This window comes from Motacilla alba, chromosome 7 (assembly GCF_015832195.1).
Source record: "Motacilla alba alba isolate MOTALB_02 chromosome 7, Motacilla_alba_V1.0_pri, whole genome shotgun sequence".
NCBI classification, from domain to species: Eukaryota; Metazoa; Chordata; class Aves; order Passeriformes; family Motacillidae; genus Motacilla; species Motacilla alba.
Window position 1 is genome coordinate 7058389 of NC_052022.1, and position 21560 is coordinate 7079948.

The 21560-nt window shown below is 39.8% G+C and overlaps 1 protein-coding gene across 14 annotated transcripts in view; it reads left to right on the top strand.

Moving 5' to 3' along the window:
* Positions 1–21560, top strand: part of NCKAP5 (NCK associated protein 5) — a 380074-nt gene that overhangs the window by 99069 nt on the left and 259445 nt on the right. For 2 of the 14 annotated variants that reach the window (XM_038142468.1, XM_038142469.1), the window contains exon 1: positions 286–1129. The exons of 10 other annotated variants lie outside the window; for them this stretch is intronic. In XM_038142468.1, the coding sequence (XP_037998396.1) occupies positions 1043–1129 (87 nt within the window). In that variant the 5' untranslated portion in view covers positions 286–1042. Of the gene's footprint in view, positions 1–283; positions 1130–21560 lie in introns of those variants that run through there. 2 more of the 14 variants (XM_038142482.1, XM_038142480.1) reach the window with 2 other exon arrangements.

Consider the following 21560-nt stretch of genomic DNA (forward strand, 5'->3'; position numbering starts at 1 on the left):
CCTTTTGAAAAGAACAAAGTTTATTTTTAAAAGTCACCATTCCCTGCCCCAACCCACTCCCCAAAAACCTCCCAAACAAGAAAACCCCAAACCGAGAGATTGTAACATTGTTTTAAAAAATCTACCTTCTGAGACAAAATGTTGCAGTGAACTGGTAATAATTGACTTTTTAATGTTAACTACTGTAGCTTGAAGCACTATACAGGTTTTGCATCATTGTTTTTGCTGCTTGGTATTATTAGTACCTCTTAATTTGAAAAGCAAAATTGTGTTCCATTGAGAACAGTGTTGGCAGATTGCCTGTGCCTAAGAGACACTCTTAATGTGCAAATAAATGTACATAAGTGGTGCAAAACATGAATTCATAGGAGCCTGTTCACAGTAGTGGGTGGCTGCGTCTCCAGCAAGTCCAACTGAACTGGTTTGTTTGCAGACAGCAAAAACAGCTCTGGCTGTGCTGGAGTGGCTGCAGGGAAAAGGCAGCTGCAGCCACATCTGAGGCTGAGATCAGCCCTAAGGAAGCACTTCCTTCAGCCTCTGCTTAAAAAAATGTCTGGAAAAACACGTTATTTTATACTAGTTTGTTGAAAAGTGTGTATACATTGGAATTCCTCCGATTATTGGGAGTGATGTTCTCATTCTGCAGCCAGGAGTGATCAAGAAATGCTAAAAATCCAACAATGCCCTTGTTCTGTGGGTGCTGCTGTGGAACACAGAAATCATGGCTGTTTGTTCACCATGGTGGTTCCTCTGGTTTCTCTGGTGCATTGGTTTGGCAACTGCATCACCTATATATGAAAATGCATCCAGGAAGAAACCTTCCAGGCCAAACAAATGACTTTGATAAGATATCAATACATGACTAAGAAGCTGCCTTGGAAGCACACCCACTTAGTTTGAATTCAAGGAGTAGGATTTAGGACAGGAGATATAATCCAACTTGACAAACTAGTTAAATATTGACAAGAAGCAGAAAGGCAGCAGTGCTTGTGCTGAAGAGAACACGCTTCTGCTTTTCTGACTGAGCACAGCCAGGATTTTCATGCCCACAATGGATGGCTGCAGGAACCCAAAAGATCCAGCCCAGTCCAATGCCCTGCATGGTTTATCATTCCTCCAGTTGTTAAAGGTAGGTTTGCCTTCCCAGGAAGCTCCCACCTTGTGAGGGAGCAGGGTGGGGACCTCAGAGCTGCTTTAACTTCGAGGGTTATTTTTATTATGGGTCACACGGTTGCATGCAGGCTTACACTACTGAAAATTTAATGACTGAAAAATAGACAGTGGAACATAATACTGTATGTTTTCTGCTTTTTAAATCAGAATGGGTATGCATGTGTGTATGTATGTTTATTTTTAAATGTTTATTTAGTTGGTAGAATTATTATAAGTCTGTTTTAAACCAGCTATTAGCTAATGGAGAGACCTCATTGCCAGGCGTATTAGGAGATTATGGTTTCATTTACCATAATGCACAGAGATAGCCCAAGTGTTCTGCTTTTTATTTGTGTTTGTTTAAATTTATATACATACTTTAACTCATTCCATAGCATTTTGTCTTTCAGCAAAATCCTGCTATAATCCAAAAGGTTGAGCAGAGATGCTGCTCCACATGATAACTGAAGAGTTATGTAAATAAAACCTAACATATGAACTGCCTTAGATTCCTGTAACTTCATATTTGGAAATAAGAAAATGTAGTGTAGATATGAGAAACAGCCATGTTTTCTTTTCCAACAAGGTAAATTAGTCAGCAGCTGGAATTTCTGAAACAAAAATACTGGAGCCAATCATCTCCTCTGTATTGCCCGAGCAGCAGTGAAATTAGGGCACGGAGGAAAATAAAAAATATGGTCGGGTTATTAGCACAAATGGTTTTACAAACAAATAAAACATAAACCAAATTGTAACAAGCACAGGAGAGAGCGAATAACAAAATATTGACAGTTTATTTTAGCATGTGGTCTCCCTGGGAGACATTTCATAAACACATGATGATGTACATGTCAGAAAGTGATTGTTCCGTACCCCCATAACTGCAGCATTGTTCTGTACAGTTCCGGGGAGCCATATGGCCTGAACATTCCATACAATTCATTAGTGAACATATTACAGCTTTATATAGCCTCAGAGAAATGTGGCAACACGTGATGTAATGCTCATGGACAGTAGTTTGTTGGCTCATTTACCAGTGCTTTAAATAGAACTATGCTGGGCACATTAAATTTTATGGCTTTGCTTCCAAAGCTGGGAAAGTCCCTGCACTCTTTCTAGCTAGCAGTCCCTCCGTATGAAGTGTTGCAAGGAAAGGGAGCTGTGGAAGGAGGAAAGCCTAGCATTTACATACAAACTGATGTGCAATGGACATGGCCTGGCTCTGCAAACACTGGGAGTCATGCTGAACCCTGCTTGTGTTCTTAGACAGAAATCACAAGCACGTTCTTGATAAAAAACTTGGATCCTGGCCCATGGTGCTATAGCCAAGGTACCAAACAGAGAAGAAAGCCATATGTGACACTATTTGATTAAGGATTAATATACTGTGGCTTCATCTAATCAGGAATATTCAATCAATTTTGCCTCCTTACACCATGATAACCTTTGGTATCTCAAATACCTTCGGTTCCCGATGTGTATGGATGACTAACATTGAAATCAGTACTCTGATTTTTGCTTTGCATGAGTTTTCCAAGTGTACCTTGGCATGCTGAACCCCTGTTTCGCAGAGTAGTGCAGCCAGCATTTGGTAAGAAATGAAAAGCTTTCATTGATTACTCTTTGGACACATCCAGAACCCTTCCACATGCAGAGCTGCCTGGGTGTGACTCACTTTTGCATTACTGGGGTTTTCTGCTGCTGCAGCTTTATTGAGATCAGGGGAGTTACTGTGGCTTAACCCAGAATTGCACAGCGGTGACATCAGCCTCATTAATCCAGGAGGGAATTCTGCACATGGAGAGGCATCCAAACTGAATACAGTTTTTCAGAAAGGAAAAATGGAGCTAGGAATCCAATCCAACATAAGGAACTGAGATTATTACATGTAGCACAGAGTGCATCTGGTCCACAAACAATTCCGGGAGAGAGAGAACCTTCCTCCCAAATAGAGCCTGATAATTTTAGATAAATGGTTCACATTTGAAGAAGTGGGGTCTAAATCCCTGTTTCTAAATAAAGGTGATTAAAGCAGCAAAGGAGTCAAGAGTTTGCTCTGAGTTTGCTAGAAATGAAGGAAGTATCAGGAGATTTGTGTCAGTTAGAGCAAGAATCTCACAATAAGCAGTGCTAGGGACCTCATTCCATGCATACTTGAATGTTAGCTCTGATTTGGCTCTGAATCTGAATGCAGACTTCGTTCTCATGCTGAATCCAGAGACCAAATATATTTTCTGTATCCCATTTGTTTTCCCAGGCCTTGTTAATTAATAAGATCTGTGTGCATTCCAACCCAAGTTCCAGATTTTGACATCTTAAGAACTTCAGCTATTTAAAGCACAATTCCCATGCATAAGTCATAGTAAACAAGGGTCAGCAGGAAGTTATCTTTCGTTGCTCAAAAAAGTAGTGAGTGCTAAATTAAATAAATAGCATGTCTTTTTAATGTTCTGTCACACAGACTAAAATCAGATAGAGCTTTTATTGAATCTGGCCCAGAGGTTACGGAATAAAATAAATATAATGAAGTTGATTTAATTCTCCTGTTTGTTTCACTGTAGTTGGAGGAAATATTTGCCTATGGAGAGGAACAGTTTGAACAAATTCAGAAATACTTTAATTTGCATGTCAGAAACTTGTAAGAAAGTGATGTATTGTGGAGGAAGCTTAACTTTGAATGATTAGACTTACATTTTTTTCAGTGCATTGTCACTTAATGTCATACTCCTATTTATGCAGTGAAAACCCTGGAGCTACTCTGTATGATTGAGCTAAACCAAATGTTTGGCAGGAGAATGGGGATTTTCAAAATTGGAAGTTGCTTCTTTTGGTGTCTGGTTTTGTTTAACTATGGAAACAGAAGCTTAAGGGGAAGAAATCTTGCCATGTGATTAAATGGCTGGAAAAAAGTGGCATGTAAAGTCTCCTCTATGAAGCAAGGTAGCTGAGTTTTCATGCTAATTTGAAAAAAAATACAACATCTGTTTTGGTAATGCTTTTCCTGTTTTTTGGTTGGTTTTTTTTTATCAATTTAAATAAAAAGCAAAGAGGACAGCAAAGATGTAAGGACAGACTTCTAAGCCAAGTTCACAAATTGGCTTTAAAAGTGATTAATAACCACTCAACATAATCAGGCAGATTAATGTAATCACACTTGGGAAAGAATGAGGAGGTTCATCAGGTTCTCCCTGCAAATGCTATAGAAAACAGTTGTTTAGTTACATTTTGTGTTTCTGGTGAAGTTCCCTTTAGCATGAAAGGAATTTTGCCATGGAAAGAAAATAAGTGTGCAATCCTCATTCAGAACCAGTCACCCCCCCATCAATAAACTGGGATGTCCCTGGTTCTTTGGCAGTAATACAGCAGTGATCCAGTTGCTGCACTTGATATTTCAGCACTGTGCAGTTCTCCCGAATGATATTATCTCTGTGTAGGATACATCTTCAATTCAGGTTGAATTTTGAAGAAAGAATCTTGTAACTTATATTTTCTTTGGATTGTGTTCTGATCCCTGGCCCTGCCTAGGACAGAATTAAAATTGCTTGGCAGCTCCTCCCTGAGACTGGGGCTTTAAAATCCAATTTAGAGATTTTAGATTTGAAATGTGACTTGAATTCTTCTCAAACTTCTTTATCTACTGTGCTCATTTCTCTGTATAATCCACTCCTCAGGCTCCAAGATACGATATAAAATGATATTTTTAAAGACATATTATGTTGAATATATTGAATGTCTTCAAAGGATATTAATAAGAGAATAAACTCTGGAAATAGCTATATGTTTTTAGAATCAAGGACAGAAATGCAGTGTTTCAGCAGTATATAGTAAAAGAATTATTTATAAAAATAAAAATTATGGAAGATTTTATTTATTTATTTATTATTTTTAAATAAATCTTAGCTTGTACTATGGGCTCTTTATGTTCTGTGTGGAAGTAAGGAATGACTCTGTGAATTATGGTCTAGTTCATGGGTGACAATCAAGCAGCACCTTACAGGTACAGCTATTGTCACAAACAACAGGCAGAGCCTGCCTGACCCTTCCCTGTGCTCACCCTGGATACTCATGTCCTTCCCATATGCAGTTTGCTGGGATTCCATATGGTTCCTCTGCAGCCTGCCAGACATGTGGGAAAAGAAAAGCCTGGATTGCACACAGGATGACAGGCCAGCTAAAGCCTTCAGATATTCTGCACTAAGGTCCAGTTGGCTCAAAAGGTTTGTTTTTCTCCCTATGGCATTTGAATGTGCTGATGGTCAGGTGAGCACTGCTGGCATTTCCAGCCCCATCCACTCCTTACTGCACTTCTCTTTTTAATTCCTAGATTCAAAATTCAAAAAGCAGAGGAGTTATTTATAGTATACAGCCACAGGCACAGAAATCAATCTAGCTCCCCAATAATTTTCAACAAACAAACATCTGTTTGGCAAAATATTTACTAGTCAATGCCAGAATTTAATAAGGCACATACAGAAAACACTGATAGAAGGAATTAAAGGAAAAACAGGAGGAAAAAAGACACTCAGTGAATGCATCTGCTAAAAGGTGGATATTCCCTGTAACTGCTACTGGAGGCTGGAGACAGGATTTTAGAAATGTTTTGGTAGCTGGCAAACTGTCTTAAGGATTCTGCTGGATTCCTGCTGGATGTGACCCTGTGACACAGCTGGTGCCTTCAGGAACAGTGGTGCTCCGTGTCCTGTGTGTGCTCAGCTTTACCTGCACTAAAGTATGTTACTTTTTTTTTTTTTTTCTGAAAACTGAAATTTTGCTTCACATACTATATGTACATGGGTTCATGGAATTTGATACCGATATTATTAATTTTCTAGTTCCTTCTACCAGTAGCACTGGTTTTCACTTTTGTATGCAGTAAACTGAAGCAGTGTGAGATACAAGTCTGTTCCACAGAAGCTTGGAAGTCCAGAGGAAATAGGTCAGGTAGACAGACATGATCTGGGCAAAGGAATCCCCTAATTTAAAACATTTTTAACTAGGAGAAAAAACACTTTGCTGGCATGTTTGCTGGAACAATGCTCAAAACCAGACCAGTGTAATGCAGACAGGGAAATCTCTGAACTATTTTCCGCTCCAGCCCTGATGTGCATCTAAATCCTGGATTTGTTGCTGTTTTATAAAATGTGTTCTCAAGAACTTTGGGTTTTTTTTACTTTTCTGCCCTTGCAGTGGAACTTCTCCAGTGTTCCCAATGCCAGCAGTTGTACCCAGACCCTGCTGGGTTTCTGGGTGTAGCAGCAGGGACTGCACTGCACTTCCAGCTCCTGCTTCAGACACCTCACTTTCACACTTGGCACATGATATCTTTTATCTCTCATGCTGTTCAATACTTTATGCTCTTTTTTTCAAGGACTTGGCTGCAGTTCTGTGGGATTGTTTTTAAAATTTGACATCCTGAGTTACTGACTTCAGCAAAAACTCTTTGCCCAATATCACTGTCCCCACCATCAGTCCCCAACACACAGAGCTGTGTGTATTTCTGCGAAATATTTTGTCATCCTAATCAGAACTTCCATATCTTTCCAGGGAGGTATTAGGAAACCCAGCAGATCTGCTAATGTCTGGGTATTGTGTTGTTTGAGGGATGAGTTAATGCAATGGCATTTTAAATGTAATGACCTAAATACTCTTTCAGCTGACTGTAAAGTAAATGGATAAATGAAGCACGTTGTTGTTTATGCTTCATTGTGTAATGTTTTAATAGTCTGTCATGCTTGGTGACAAGGACTTCATCTTAACCCATACTTTTGATGACTGTTGGAAATCTTAAGTAGAATTTTATAATCCTGAGGAAAATCTCTCAGGTGCCTGGTTTGGTTTTTTTCCCCCTAAGTTCTCTGAACCTGCCCACCTGTGACAAAAGTCAAGATAAAGAGCAGTTTGCTGTGCTGTGCAGTGCTCCCCAGTGCTTCTGCTGGGCCAGGATAAATCAAAGGCTGAGCTGGAGCTGTACCTTTCAGCTGGCTCTCAGCACTCAATGTCACCTTTCTGCCACCAGCCTAGCATGATGTATGTTTGCTCTGCTGGTTCCCGGGTCAAAAACCTGACCCTCAAGAAAAGCCCAGCAGTGTTTCATGTCTTAGGTAGGGAAATGCCTTGTTCAGCTCCTGTTGCTCCCTGAACCAAGACTGCAGCCACAAGATCCTACAGGGATTCATGAGGGCAGGGGAAACTCTGTTGGGTGAATTCTGCTCCATTCTCCTAAATGGCATTTCAGGCTGGGGCCCAAAAAAGTCTCCATGGCAATGAAGACCAAAGCCTGGCACCCTGGGGGTGAGTGCTGCCTTTCTGGTGCATTTGGAGCCTTCCCAGGATAGGGAGGGAGGTGCCTCCCAGGGGCTGCAGGGAGCAGAGAACAGAGGTGTCTGCTCTAATGTCAGGTGCCCAACTCAGGGCTGCAGACAAGCACCATCCAGACAATTACCAAGAGTCCAGAGCTGCCTCTGGACAGTGATTCCCCCTGCAACAATAATCAAACAAACTTGTTTGGCAAAATATTTGTTACTTTCTGCCAGTACGTAATGGATACTAGGTACATTCTAGCTCGGCTTTGGGGGATTTTTAAAATTCAGTTGTTGTCTAAAGTAAGGACTATGGTCCACTCTGCAGCAGAGCATCCTCCAGCTTAGGTCCTGCCAAGACAGCAGTGTTGCACAACTAATTATTGTCAGACTGAAGATTCTGGGGAGTTTGGTTGTTTGTGGGTTCATCTATAAATTTTTACCTTGATAAATGCTTCATGGATTGTAGTGAGGGAACAACTGGTGTAAAAACGGTGGAGTTGAGGTCCTGCAATAAAGATTTGTGTGAAGTACAGAATTTCACTTGGAAAGTTAAAGATATATATGGCTATAGCTAATGCACAGCATTTATTGGAACATGCCTCAATAAATCTTCCTTTTATAGGATAATTAACTACAAGGAGAAGGGAGAGTGGGAAAATTATAAGTGGAAAGTCTTTTATTTGCCAAAGCTCTGTGTTTAAGACATCTTACATAGTCAGTTATATACTGTGCAAAGACAGACCAGGGATAGAAAATCCCACTGGCATCACCAGGGTTTTCTGTTCTCGCCTGACATTAATCTCTGCTTTCTTTACACTCTGATTAACAGTTTTCAGTTACTTTTTGTGGTCGCAACTTGGAATTAAATGAGACAAACCATGTTTAAAAATGAGAATGCATTCTGGCAGACAGATTGTTGGCACTGGTTACTCTTTCTGTGCTGTGCACGAAGCTGTGCTCAGGATCTCCTGTGAGCAGAACTAAGGCCACAAGTGGATCTGTGCAGAGGAGGATGTGAAGAGATGTGAAGAAGATACTGCTGGTTTAGGACCAGAAAATAACATGGTATATTAGCTGCATTGTTTCATATTTTATTAATAGTTTCCATGGTTGCCTCTTAATTCCACAAAATAGTCACACATTTTCTGGTCCCCCACTCTGCAGAGTAACTTATAGACATACAGTCTATCAGACTCTTTCAAACTCTGCTTCAGGAGTAAGCAAACAGCTTTATAAAACCCTGGACACTGTTCCAGGGTTTAAAACCTCTGTTTATCTAGGATTCAGCAGTGACAGAATTTACTTTCATAACAAAACTCTAGTAATGCTCCCTGCTAAAGCTCAAGTCCTTGAGATATCTTTCATTAGCTCTCAAATTTATGTTTACTGTCTATTGTCTGCAGGCAGAGTAGTTCTCCTTTTAATGAAGGAGAAGTGTATTTTGCTCCTTGATCCATGTAAGTTGGCATCTGATGTTATCTTGGAGATAACTAACAAACCCCGAGTTTAAAACAGAAGGGCAATGAGCTGCTCCCCCTGTGTCAGGAAGCCCTCCAGATCTTCCCAGGATGCTGCTCTGCACCAGGGCAGGAGGGAGGGACTAGGATTCGGTGTGAATGTAAATATATCCAGGGAATTGTAAAGAAGAGGAAGTTTATATTTAAACAAAATAGTAAAACCAACACAAATAGCACAGTGAGCTACCAGGAAGTGACAAAACTTCCGAAGAGAATTGGAAGGAGATGGAGAGGGCACAGATGAGTGCAGTGTGTCAGTGGACATGAGCTCCCCTGGGAAGAAGGGTCACGGTGGGATGGGAACACTGAGTCTGACCCTTCTGCCCGCCCATCCCAGTGAGAAGTTCTGCACATGGAGCACTCCTGGAAGCCTGCATCTTTGCATGCTTTAGAGAAACTTGTTTGGCTTTATTTTGACCAACAGAACCCTCAAAAAGATGTGAAAGAAACCACTAAGTAATATCAAGCTCACAAAGGACAGCAGACTAAAATTAAAACCACAATTTCTGCTTTTGGTGTGCTGTTTCTTGGTTTGGAAGTCATTTGGCAGTGGTTTTACCTTGGCTGAGGTCAAGGGCCTCACTGTAAGGGCCAGTGTGTCCTGTCACTGCAAACACAAAATAAGATTCAAGATTCTGAGCTAACAGAATTGTGAGCATATTCTCAGAAATAAGAGATTCCACACTGAAGAACAATTACTACTTGTCATATTTCTCCTCACAGCTTGTACCACACTCATTATTTTGCAGTACTTGAATTTTTTTTTGGCCTGCAATAATTTGCAGTTTTTCTAACACAAAGGACAAGTGATAGCTAAGAAGTTACCTCATGAGGAATTGTCTTTACTGCATCCAGGGACTCAGCTCTGCAGCTTCAGATTGCTTAGACAGAGGGTGTGGATACCCAGGTGCCCAGTGCCACATGTTTAAATTGTCCCCAGTAGAATCTGTTGCTTTGGTTGGGTGGCCATAGGTCCTCAGTGCATCACTGACTGTGGCAGTTCTTCAGTCACCCCGTGAAGGAATTAAATACCAGGTGTTATGTGACTGTAATAATGAACAACAACTACAAATTCACATTAAATACACAAAGCTTAATTTGATGGAATATCTAGGTAGTGACAAAGGAACTCTTTTGTACCACAGACTGTTTTGAAATGTGCCTTTACATGATTACCATATTAATTCATTGTAACATAATTTTTCATTATAGCAAGGGATGTATCAATCCATCTTTAAAATAGGCACATTTACATACTACCAAGAGTTACAGCTCATGGGAAGTGACTTCCTGACATCTGTGGAGCTTCTCTTCACTCAAGAAAGGGCATAACTAAGGTTTCAGAGCAGGCAGGTTTTGCTCTGGCAAAGAAAGGCACATCTGGATGTCCTGGCCATGTTTATCAGTTCACTGATCTGTTCTAAACTGGAGAAGGAGAGGGTACAGAGTTAGACTGTCTTTTATAAAAATAAGCTACTCCCTGATGAATGGATTCTCCCTCCTCGTACTGTGGATGAATGCCAGCAGAGTATCTGCAGCATATCTGTGTCAGTACACACTCTACTGATGGCATCCTATGGAGGCACTCACTGATTCATCTCTTCACCTTTCCAAGCAGTATTTCATACACAAGCAGGCAGCTTGAGTCTGTATTACTGAGTCAGCCTTGGTAGATTATTTTCTAGAGTAAATAAATTAGACTGCACTGATGCAGGTGAATTATCATAGTGGGGCCTGTCTCAAGCAAGCTCTACAATGAGAATCTCCTGGAGTGTGTTGTTGTCTGCACAAAAGATGTGACCTCCAGAGGAGCACAACAGCTCCACTGAATTTACATATTGCTTCTTTAATCTGAATTAATGAGACCAAGTATGCAGGTACACAGAGTAACCACATAATGCTCTCTTAAAAAGCTGTGTGCAGGTTTCGTCCAACTCATTTTGGTGTAGGATAGAGGAGGCACATTACTTTGGCTCTTCTGTGTACCCTGAAAAGATGCTCTGAGAAAGCAGATAGACAAATTAGAAGTGTGACAGAGCTTTTATCCAAATGCTGTTTGGATTTTTATTTGAACAAACGTTTGATTGGCTTGGGGTTTTCATTATTTGTGACAAACAAAGCTCAGATGCTGTAGTATCCTGCAATTGCTTGGCTGTCTTTAGAGGGACATTTGTGAGCTTGGCACATCTTTCATTTGAAATGAAGTGGAAAATCTCCAGCTCTGTGTCTGGTGTTGGGTTTCGTCACATAACTTTCAAGCAACCATAATCTACAGTGAATTTTCACTAAAACAAGATACATGTTTCCTCAGATTTAGTGAAGAGAGTAATAAAATGTGGATTACCTGCTGAAAACTCTTATGAAAACATATTTTCAGCATGTGAAAGGGGAAGGAAATTATTTCTATGTCTTCACAGTGAAATGGAGAGAAGTAATTTTAAAATCAGCTCAGTCTTTTTCTCACTGTCTAGCATCTATGATGCTCCATGCCCTTTGTACTGGTGTCAGATAGAGAAAACCCATGAATGATGCACCTTTGTAGTCACAGCTGCAAGAGCTTCAGCCCTACACATTTTCCTATGAAGGTTAAATAAATAAAACAAGCAGTCAGTAGGTAGTTCTTGAATTCCTGCTGAAAAGCAAGATTTAACATCCTTTCAGCAGTGTAAGGTTGAATTTATTGCAAAAGAACTCCATGATAAAAACCCTCAAGCTTTTCTCTGAACTACAGAAAATCAACATTTTTCAGTTTCTCAACTTCTTGTAAAGTTCTTGCCCACCTTCAGGAAGCACAGGGCAAGGTTCTGTGTTTCAGCTCTTTTCAGTTTTTTAAGAGATGCTTGGATTACATATTGCACCTACCAGTTGTGGTGATGGCCACATGGCATTAAAATAAAGCAGCAGCTCAAATCTGGGCCATTTCCCCTCAAAAATCAGATGTCAATCTACAAACAGCAGAAGGTGAAAAGTCCTACTGAAATTCTTTCTCCTTTTCCTGTAGGTTTTTGTGGTTTGTTGTTTTTCTTTTTTCCTTTGCTTTTTTTTTGTCCTAAAATGTCACAAAGCACTTCCTGGCAATGACAATACAGTTAGAGCACACTTGTGTGGAATATCAGAACAATATCACCAGACTTCTGTGTAGCCTATCAAAATTTCCTCAGTACCCCTTTACACTAATTATCTCTGCTAATTCACTCCAAAGCATGGAATAATTGCACATTTCCATGTGTCCTGATATTATAGGTCACTACAGTGTTCTTCTTCTCTCCAGTGTGTTTATTAGCCCTTCAGCTTTGTGAGCAAATTCGACCATGGTTGAACTTATATCAAAAGGAAAACTCAACAAAGCTCTCTTGGTTAGCCCCTAACTCGTTTGTGAGCTGAGACACATTCCTGCACTGCAGCCCTGGCACACAGAGGGAGCCTTGGCAGGGCTGAAGGGACTCTGCTGCAGCACTGATGAATGCACAATTGATGCTTTCTGCAACAGCACCACGACCTCTTCTTCTAATTGCACTCCACTGCTTTGTGCTCTTGTGGGAAGTGCTTTCTAGCAGCTAATTTTTGAGCTTCATCTCCAAGCAGTGGATAGGCTGCCACCAAAGCTACAGGACAGTACAGCTGGCCTAGGTGGTCTGAACATCCATGACTCATCCTGTTGATTATTGCAGAACAGCACATACAGGAATGAAGCTGGACAGGCTGAAAAATCTACAAGTGGAGTGCCAGTCCACACAGCATCAGTGTGTGATTGTGGGCACCGTCCTGGTTCTCTGCTCCCTTTGCTGACTCTCTGTTGAACAGACAGATCAGTGCAAAGTCTCAGCCCCTCATATTTAAAAGCCACCAACTGACTGGCTCCTGACACCTTTGAGATCTCTTCTCCTTCCAAACACCTGCATCCCAAAGAGCTTCAAAACAGCTGGATTCCAAAAAAAAAAAAAAATAGAGAAGATACATTTTAGTGTGGGAAAAACAATTTTTCCCATAAGTCATCTAAAGTAAAAAGAATATAAAAGAAAGAAAATATCAATCGTTTCCAGAATTGATGGTCAGATTTAGATTTACATCAGTAATTCCATCCCACGTGTAACCTACTCTGTCGTGTACTCAACTCTGCTGGCTCAGTTGAGTACACAAATGGGAACACAGTAAATGGGGCTATTTCTCCTGTAAAATAAAAAGGGAAAGATAAAATAGATGCTTTATTATTTCTCCTTTTGTGTGCCCTAGGCTTCTTGGATAAACTGATGGAGAGGACCACGTAGATTACAATTTAAGGAAGAAAAAGCTGCCGTTGGGTGGTTTTCTTGTTCTTACCTGTCAGAATAGGAGATACTAATGAGTGTCAGCAGTTTGGTAATTTTCTCTTTTGTTATTTCTGCTTGCTGTGATGAAGCAATCTGGGCTGCATCACTGAGGACAAAATTATCATGCTTTGCAAGTGAATAATAAATGTAATCTATTAATTTTTCTCAATTAACCCAAAAGACTGAACTGTGGCAATACTTTCTCTCCTGGTGACATTGATGCAAGAATACAACTACAGTCCAGACAAGCAAAAAATCTCAATTTGGTTAGAAAATATTTAATGTGCTCTCATCAATGAGATCACTCCCCTCAGATCCTCATCCCTGGGAAGTGCCAGGCAGGAATCAGCAGGGCTGTCACTTCCAGTATAACAGGGCTGCCTATCACCAGGTGCTTGTGCCACATTGCAGCTTCATGAGCCTTGCTTTGAAAATGCCAGTCTTGGCAGAGTTGCCACTCCCAGAGATAATTCTATTTGGTATAAATATACCTATATGAGGTAGGAACACAAAAGGATGATGAAAAACCCATGTGGTGGGCATGTGATGAGTTCAGTGGAGTACTAATGTTCATTTTTGGTTTGCTGCGTTAGAGCTTTGCATATATCAGGAAATAGAGGTGGTGGGTGCCTGCTTATTTTGGAAGTAGGGTGCATGTGTGGTGTAGGGCTTGGCTCAGCCTGTGTGCCATGTGCAGTTTTCTTTGCTGTCACTTTGGTACTCTGAGGCTTGGAAAGCTGGTACTGAGGAAAGATGATGTATCCCGGAGTGTTTGTTCTGTCATGAACAAACTAAAAGTTACAAGATGTTATTAAAAGCTGTGCTCATTTCCAGGTTGACTTTCATGCATATGCAATATGGTAGCCAAAACCTTTAGCTCCACCTTATTGTGCTCAAAGCACTGAGTTGTGAAATAATGCTTACAATTGATCACAGATCCACAACACAGTCCACCTAATGTGATAAAACTCCTTTAGGTATAAGGCACAATTAACAGGATCTGAAGGCAAGCACATGATGTGTGCAGTTTATAAATAGTTTAATAAAATTATTGTTACTTTTGAACTCTTGTGTTAATCACAATGTCTATAGATCTTAATGGAATAAATGCAGTGTCTGAACCTGGAGAATATTACAGCTTATTTTGGCATAAATTGCTTGATTATTGGAACTTCCTATTGGAATTTCCTGTAAAGCTCATTTATGGAAATAATTAGAAACAAACTCTTCAGATCCACTTTGCCAGACTAATCTCCTTTACAAATTGCCACTCCAAAGTAATTGGTGTCTCTCTGTTCTGAGAAACTTTATCACAAGTAAGAAATGTTATATTAGGTTTGAAAATTAATACACAATAATCTTCTGATGAGTGTTGGACAGCACATAATGAGCTTATGCTTTAAGCAAACTGAGTGAGGAGAATATTGCTGAAATGAAGGAGGAGAGCTGGGGTGGGTCTGAATCCTTTTGAATTAAATTTCATAGCTTAGAGGATAAGTAGAGCTCTGATATCTGCTTAGCAGCTGGACAAGCTAAATAGTGTTATGACTCTTTGGAAAGGTATATTCATTTTTAGGGAACTGGGTTTGAATAGAGCCAATCAGGAGTAGTTATTTTAGAGACTTGAAACAATACTAGAGTGCTGTACCCTGGCTCAGACTGAGGTATGATGGAGCTGTAAGTGCAACATGAACTCCTGTCATCTGCCAGAAAACTTCCCCAAAAGTAGCTAATTGGAAATGCTGGACACTGGAAAGGTAAATGTAGGTATTAATTTCACAGACTTTGCCATAGAAAATTGCTCACCAGCAATTTCTCATGTCCTATATATTTTTTAATATCTCTCATGGTAAAGAATTACCATTTGCTGCACAGCAAAAGGAAGAGATCTAATATGCCTCTTGACTGGAAGAATTTCAAATATAACTGAATATACCTCTTGAGGAGGAGAAAAGATCAGCAACCAATTTTGTTGCTCTGTGCCTTTTAGAGAATGCATGAATGTGTGAGTTCTCTCCTAGTTAAAGGGTGGGTCTGTGATTGATGTCAGCTGGTGACATCACTGCAACTTGAAACAGACATCACCAGGGGCTTTTCAATGTCATTTCTGCAGAGTCAGATCATGAAGCCCAGTTCCTTGCAGGATAGCATGTTTCCCTCTGCACTCAGCTCTGGCACTCTTGCAGTGTAGCTACTGTAAATCTTTGGCACTTCAATGTTTTTTTTTTCAAACCAGAGTTACTTAACAAGAGACAAATAAAAAAAAATCTTGTGCAATTTGCAAAATATTTCACAGGTAAAAGTGCTCCAGAACCAAAAGCAGCCTCATATAAGTGTGCTGTCTGGTGAGACACACCAAGAGGATGGCCCAAAAAACCTGAATCCCCTGTTCAGAAATGAGTGGAAAACTAAGGCTAAAAATACACTTTAAATACCAGAGTTATTAAAGGTGATGTGCAGGAACATTCCCCACTCTGCCTCAGTTCAGACCCTCAATAAAAAGCCCACTTGCTCCCAGGGCTGGAGTGAGACCTCTCTTTTCTGACAGCCCCAGTATCAGCTGTAAACAGCCAGTGTAAAAACATTATTTGTAGACAGGGACCAAACACTTCACAAAGCCACAGAGCAAACGGGTCCTGCAAAGTCCTCTCATTGCCCACCTGCTGATTTCTGTTTTATCCTGGAGGCAGCTGCCTTTCTGTCCTCACTCAGCCTGGAACAAACTTTGGAGCCTGGACAGCAGCCTCCCTAGAAGAGCAGAGGGTGAGACTGTCCCTCTCGCTTTAACCTGGAAACTACTCCACCAAATGAACTTAAAAAGGCAGTGAGAGAGTGGATGGGCCACAGCCAGTACCTGAAAATGACAACAAACATTTTCTGCAAACAGATGTTGATGCCAATCAACACATTTTTCTTATTTCCCAGCTGTAGAACTACCCACGACTTGGGTTTCATTATTTCTAACCATCTGTAGATGCCTCTTGTTTCATAACTTTATTTTCTGCTCACAACTTGCTCTTTCAGTTATCTACTCACAAACTTACTGTTTTAACCATCAAGTGACCTGGAATTACTTGGAAATGCACAAATAGTATCTGCTGCTTAGAAAGAAGTGTAGGAGAATTTGAATTCATTACCTCATTTCTCCACTGCAGATCAAGGTGGATCTGTTGGCCTACATGAACGTGCTAAGGGGAAAAATATTCTGAAGATATGTGTAGACAAGATGGTTCCCCTTTGAATATTTCTTTAATGTTTGGCTTTAATATGAAGCTTTTCCTCAAGGATTTTTCATTCCAATAAAATGACAGTAATAGGATCTGAGTACTGGAAACAGTACATCCTTCTAGCAGGCTTCCAAGGGCTGCAGAGACATGTTTCTCAGTTGGTACAGATGTAAATGATGGCTCTGTGCTTCTTATAGATTTGTGTATTTGAACCACAGAGTACTCTACAGGAATGAGAGATTCACAATACAGTTCTACAATCCTGCAGAAAATACAATTTTCCATTAAATTTCATGGTTTTTTTTTTTCCAGAAGAGCTCATTTCTTAAATGGGGAGCAGGTCAAAGGAATAAATAGTGAAAGGGAGCATTAAGACCTCTTTAGAAAATTAGACTTCACAGAATCAAATATACATTAGTAAAACTTTAAATTGGCTTCATTAACTTCTCTAAATTATGCATGCATTAATGGGATTCTTATTATTAATTCATGCAATTGTTTATACTACTTTTTTGATAGGGCTTTATTTATTTATTTATTTATTCCTGCTATTCCAGCACTGCATTGATGAGATTCATTAAATGAAATGGTGTTTGGCAATTTATCACACAGATTAAAAGCCCTTTCCAGATCACCTTTACTCACCCTTTCTTTTGGACAACATATTTGGCATATATCTGGGAGGCAATGAATTGCACAATTTTGTTGCATGCAGCACTTCAAAACCTGCATGCCTGAGCTACATAGTTGAGTTTTTAACCATCATTCTTTCAGTTTTTTTCCTCATCTATTCTTATTTCAAAATAACTCTTTCAGACTTCTGTGTCAATTCTAACCACTAGAAAAAAATGCTTAAATATGCATAGAGTAGTGCAACAGCTTGGTTAAAGTCAATAATGGGCTTTACCTGACTGTAGTTTATCAACTACATTCCAAAGGTGCTGTAAAAGGGCTTTTCAAATTCTAAAAAGCTCTATTATTTAACACCATTGTAACATCAGCAATATATAGAATAATGTATTCCCAGTAATGCATAATGAGGCTGTAAATTCCTTCTAAGGGTTCTGGCAACATTATGAACCACCAGAGCAAACTTGGATTTTTTATTTATTTTGTCACCAGAGTCAGAGCAATCAATTTATGCAGCCTTTGAAGCAGATTACCCCTTCAGAGCATGGTGGGACAGCAACCAAAGTGCTGGAAACCCCAGCCAGGCTGGATGGCAAGGGGGCAGTGCAGGGGATGGGAGATGTGAAAGAATCATCCAAAGTCCTGTTGCTGCTGAAGGGTAAACCACTGACTGAAAGGGTGTCATGTGGATATTTTTTTCAAAGGCTTGGCTGTAATAGCTTCTTACTCAATGTCAGGTTTTAATTAAAGAGGCTCCATTTCAGATGTGTTCCTGTGCTCACAGGCAGCAGTCCTGAGCAGTAGGTTAATACATGATTATGTGAGGAAGCCAGCAGTTGCTCTGCATAAAGATACATACACCTCAGGGTGTGTTTGTCCTTCTGTTACAAGCTGCATCTTAATGTTTTTCTTCTATTACTAGTGATTTGAGAATCGCTTAGGACAGCAAACATTCATCAGTAATTGCATAAAAATAAAATTTACAAGGTGATCTGTAGAAGGGTAGTAAAAATGATGAGGGTCGCTTATGAGGAATGAAAGAGTGGCAGAGGATGATGAATGTTTTGAAGTTTTTAAAGATCTAATTATTTTTCTGCCTCTGTAGTTTTTGTCCCTTCCTTTCCATCCAGCATTACCAGGGTAGTAAGGACATCACACCTGCATCAACTTAGTGGCAGCCACACGATGATGACCTGAACTGCAGAGCCTGTGACTCTCCAAGGCTTTAGGTTTTATTTTGGAGTTGTCACACGAACAGGCTTTTCTAAAACAGCTCCTTGGATTGCAGTTTCCTTATGAACATCTTGTTTCTATAAGTATGTTTCTTTGCTCCCTGAAACTTGCTGGGTTTGTGCTCTGACTCTGCTGGAAACAGGAGGGATTTTCCTACCAAATCCCTGTGATTTCTTTAGTTGGATCTTCCATGGTGGAAAAGCTTGGCATGTTCCTCTTTTCTTGTCCACTTATTATGCAAATATGTGTGTTTTCTGGGACAGTCCAAGCCTGAGGAAGGAGGGAAGTTGCTTGCTGGTGTGGGGAAGGGCTAACCCGTGACCTTGGCAGAAAGCTGTGCTAGCCCCTGGTTATTGTTATCCAAGCTGGATGGGCTGAATTGCTTGTGACAGATGAGCAGTGATCAACCACAGTGAGCTTGCCCAGCTCTGAAAAGGACACAGAGCTAAGGATGGAGAAGTTAAGTTTCAAAGAACTGTTGTCTACATGATTTTCAAAGTACTGTCCACACAATTGTAACTTGTTTAAATTTGTACCGTATCAGATCTCCTTCATGGGAAATCATGAACATTGGCTGGAGGCATTTTCAACAAAGGAACTTTATAGATGCTTTAAAAATACCTCTGATGCATTCTTCAAAATATGTACATCGACATCACCCTGCACCAGTTCACATCCATCTGCCTGAAAGAGGGAACAACCTTGTCCTCTGTGCAGTGCACAAACTTGTCTGTTAATAAAACCTGTTTGGTTTGTAATATCCTGGCAGGTACTTTCTCCTAATCCCTGGGGCGGTGGAGAGGAAAGATTCAGCGGTCACTATTGTGCAGAATTATCTCAAACACAATAGATTTTCCTCATGACAAATCACACATAATCTCCATAGCAACCGCCCCTAATTATGCACAAGATTTCAATGTAGCAACAAAAATAAGTGTGGCAAGAATTATAAAGAATAGTTATATAGTGTGAGACAGATGTGGGAGTAGATTATGGATAGAAGACTGAAACACAACTGTTCTCAGATGTATAAATGAACAAAAGACAGAAAGATTGCCTACTTTGTAATTTGGAGAGTGATGAGTAAGTCAGTGTATTATCTGGAAATTGGAGATGATGGGCTCAAATATCTCCTCATAATATAGAAGTTCCTGATAGTGCCACAACTGTTTGAGGAATGCCAGCAGCAGTTTTATCCCACTTTCATAGGATTATTACAGCTATAAAAATGATCTCTGATTTGTGAATTGGCATGCAAGAGTTAAGTGTAGCAGGGTTTGGTTGTTGGGGTTTTTTCCCAAATTTTGTTTCAGTCTGTTTGTACAGATTTATTAAAATAAGTTTAAAAAATTATGGGCAGTTTAGTCATCATCCTTATTTATTTATCTACATTTTTATAATCTATGTCTAATCTATCAATCAATCAGTCAATCAATCAATCAGTGGATCTATTTGTTATTTATCTGTTCTTTGGAATTCAAAGGCTGCTGATATCTTCCACATGAGCTGATTTCCATGAAGGAAGGACTTTCACAGCTCTTGCTTTCAAAAGTGCACAAGGATTTAGGGAGAAAATGGGGGAACAATTTTAAAAAATGTTTTCTGCCTCATGCAGTGTTTTTTATTTCTCCCAATGCTCCTGGTACACTGTGCAGAATGCTAAAAAAACAGCCAACCCACCTGTGAGCACATTAGCAGTGTAAATGCAACACACAGATGATATATTCTGCTTATGTGTTCCCATGCTGATGAATCCAATGATCTCATTGTTGGAGCCTGTCCATCTCTGAAGTGGGGGCATCTTAGAGGCCCTGAGTATTTTGAGCTTCAATGGTGTTCAAGGATACCCAGCAGAAGATTCAATAATTAAATTCACACTTCAAGGGCAATAATTCTGTGTCAAGACATATCTATGATTAAATCATTCTGATGGTGATTTTCTTTTAATTATCATGGCCTGATCCAGAGCACCACATTTAACCTGGCTCTTTTGAACTCAGTCAGGTTGTCTCCAGCTGATTTCGACTAATGCCACAAAAACACTGATATAATCACATTAATTAAATGTTCAGCTAAAAATATGGGAGAAGAAGATATAGTAAACCAATCCATAAAATGTCATTCAACTATTTGTGTTCAGCTAGTGTTATGTGCTTTATTCAAATTCAAAGATTTATTTTGATCCAGAACAAATGTAAGCCATAGGAATGGATAACTTCTTACTTTCAGTATTTTATGCAACTTCATTTCAAGTCTATCTTCCTTAAATGCCAGATCCCATGGATAGCAGAGATGGGTTTGGTATTGCTAATGGTGGCTTTGGTTTTGCTAATGTGCCTTATTGAAGACTCCCAGTTTTGTTCATAGATGAGAAGAGATAGACCCAGAACTGACCATCATTCCGAATCCATGAGGTTTTTCCCCTGAGGCATTAATAATTTTTAATTGGAGTAACTTTTAATGTGTTGTGAAACTCCCAAGACATCTCTCTGCCCTTGTACCTTCTAGAGATATATTTTCCTCTTTGGAACTCCTGGATCTTTATTTAAAAACTAAAACTCTTGTCTTCCAAGAGTCGGTAAATATCTCCACTGTCCTTCCTGGCTGATAGCAGGCAGTGGGCCATCATTTTGGGCACCTCAGGAACAAATTAGGGCAAAAGTCTGTGTATTGTGATTCCTCCTCCTCCTCCTAAGAAACAAAAGGTTTGTAGGAGTGAAGTGTGCAGCTCAGAGTGGAATGGCCCTGGCTTGCCAATGATGAGCTCTGTTAAATCTCAGCAAGGTTTATCCCAGGAGTCTCTGGGTTTTGAGTCCACTGACTTGCACTAATGTGAATTAGTTGTTTTGAATCTTCTTTAATAGAGCATTCAAGATTATATTACCTTCTGTTTTTCATTTATGTCAGTGCTATTCAATTGGTTTATTAATGTTAGGTATTAATGAGTTTTAGATTTTTTTTTCTTGCATTCAATATATCGCTTTTTCTTACAATACAATTAAAATCCTTTTCAAATGAAGCAAAAGTGACTGCAAGAAAATAATTGAAATTTTGACTAAGATTTTCTAGAAACAAGGGAGCAAGCACTGCATCCTGTTGAGGTCTATTAACATTTCCTACCCCAAGATGTTCCGTCTGCTAATATAAAACATAATAAGATGATTTGTCAGTAGATATATGCTGAACTTC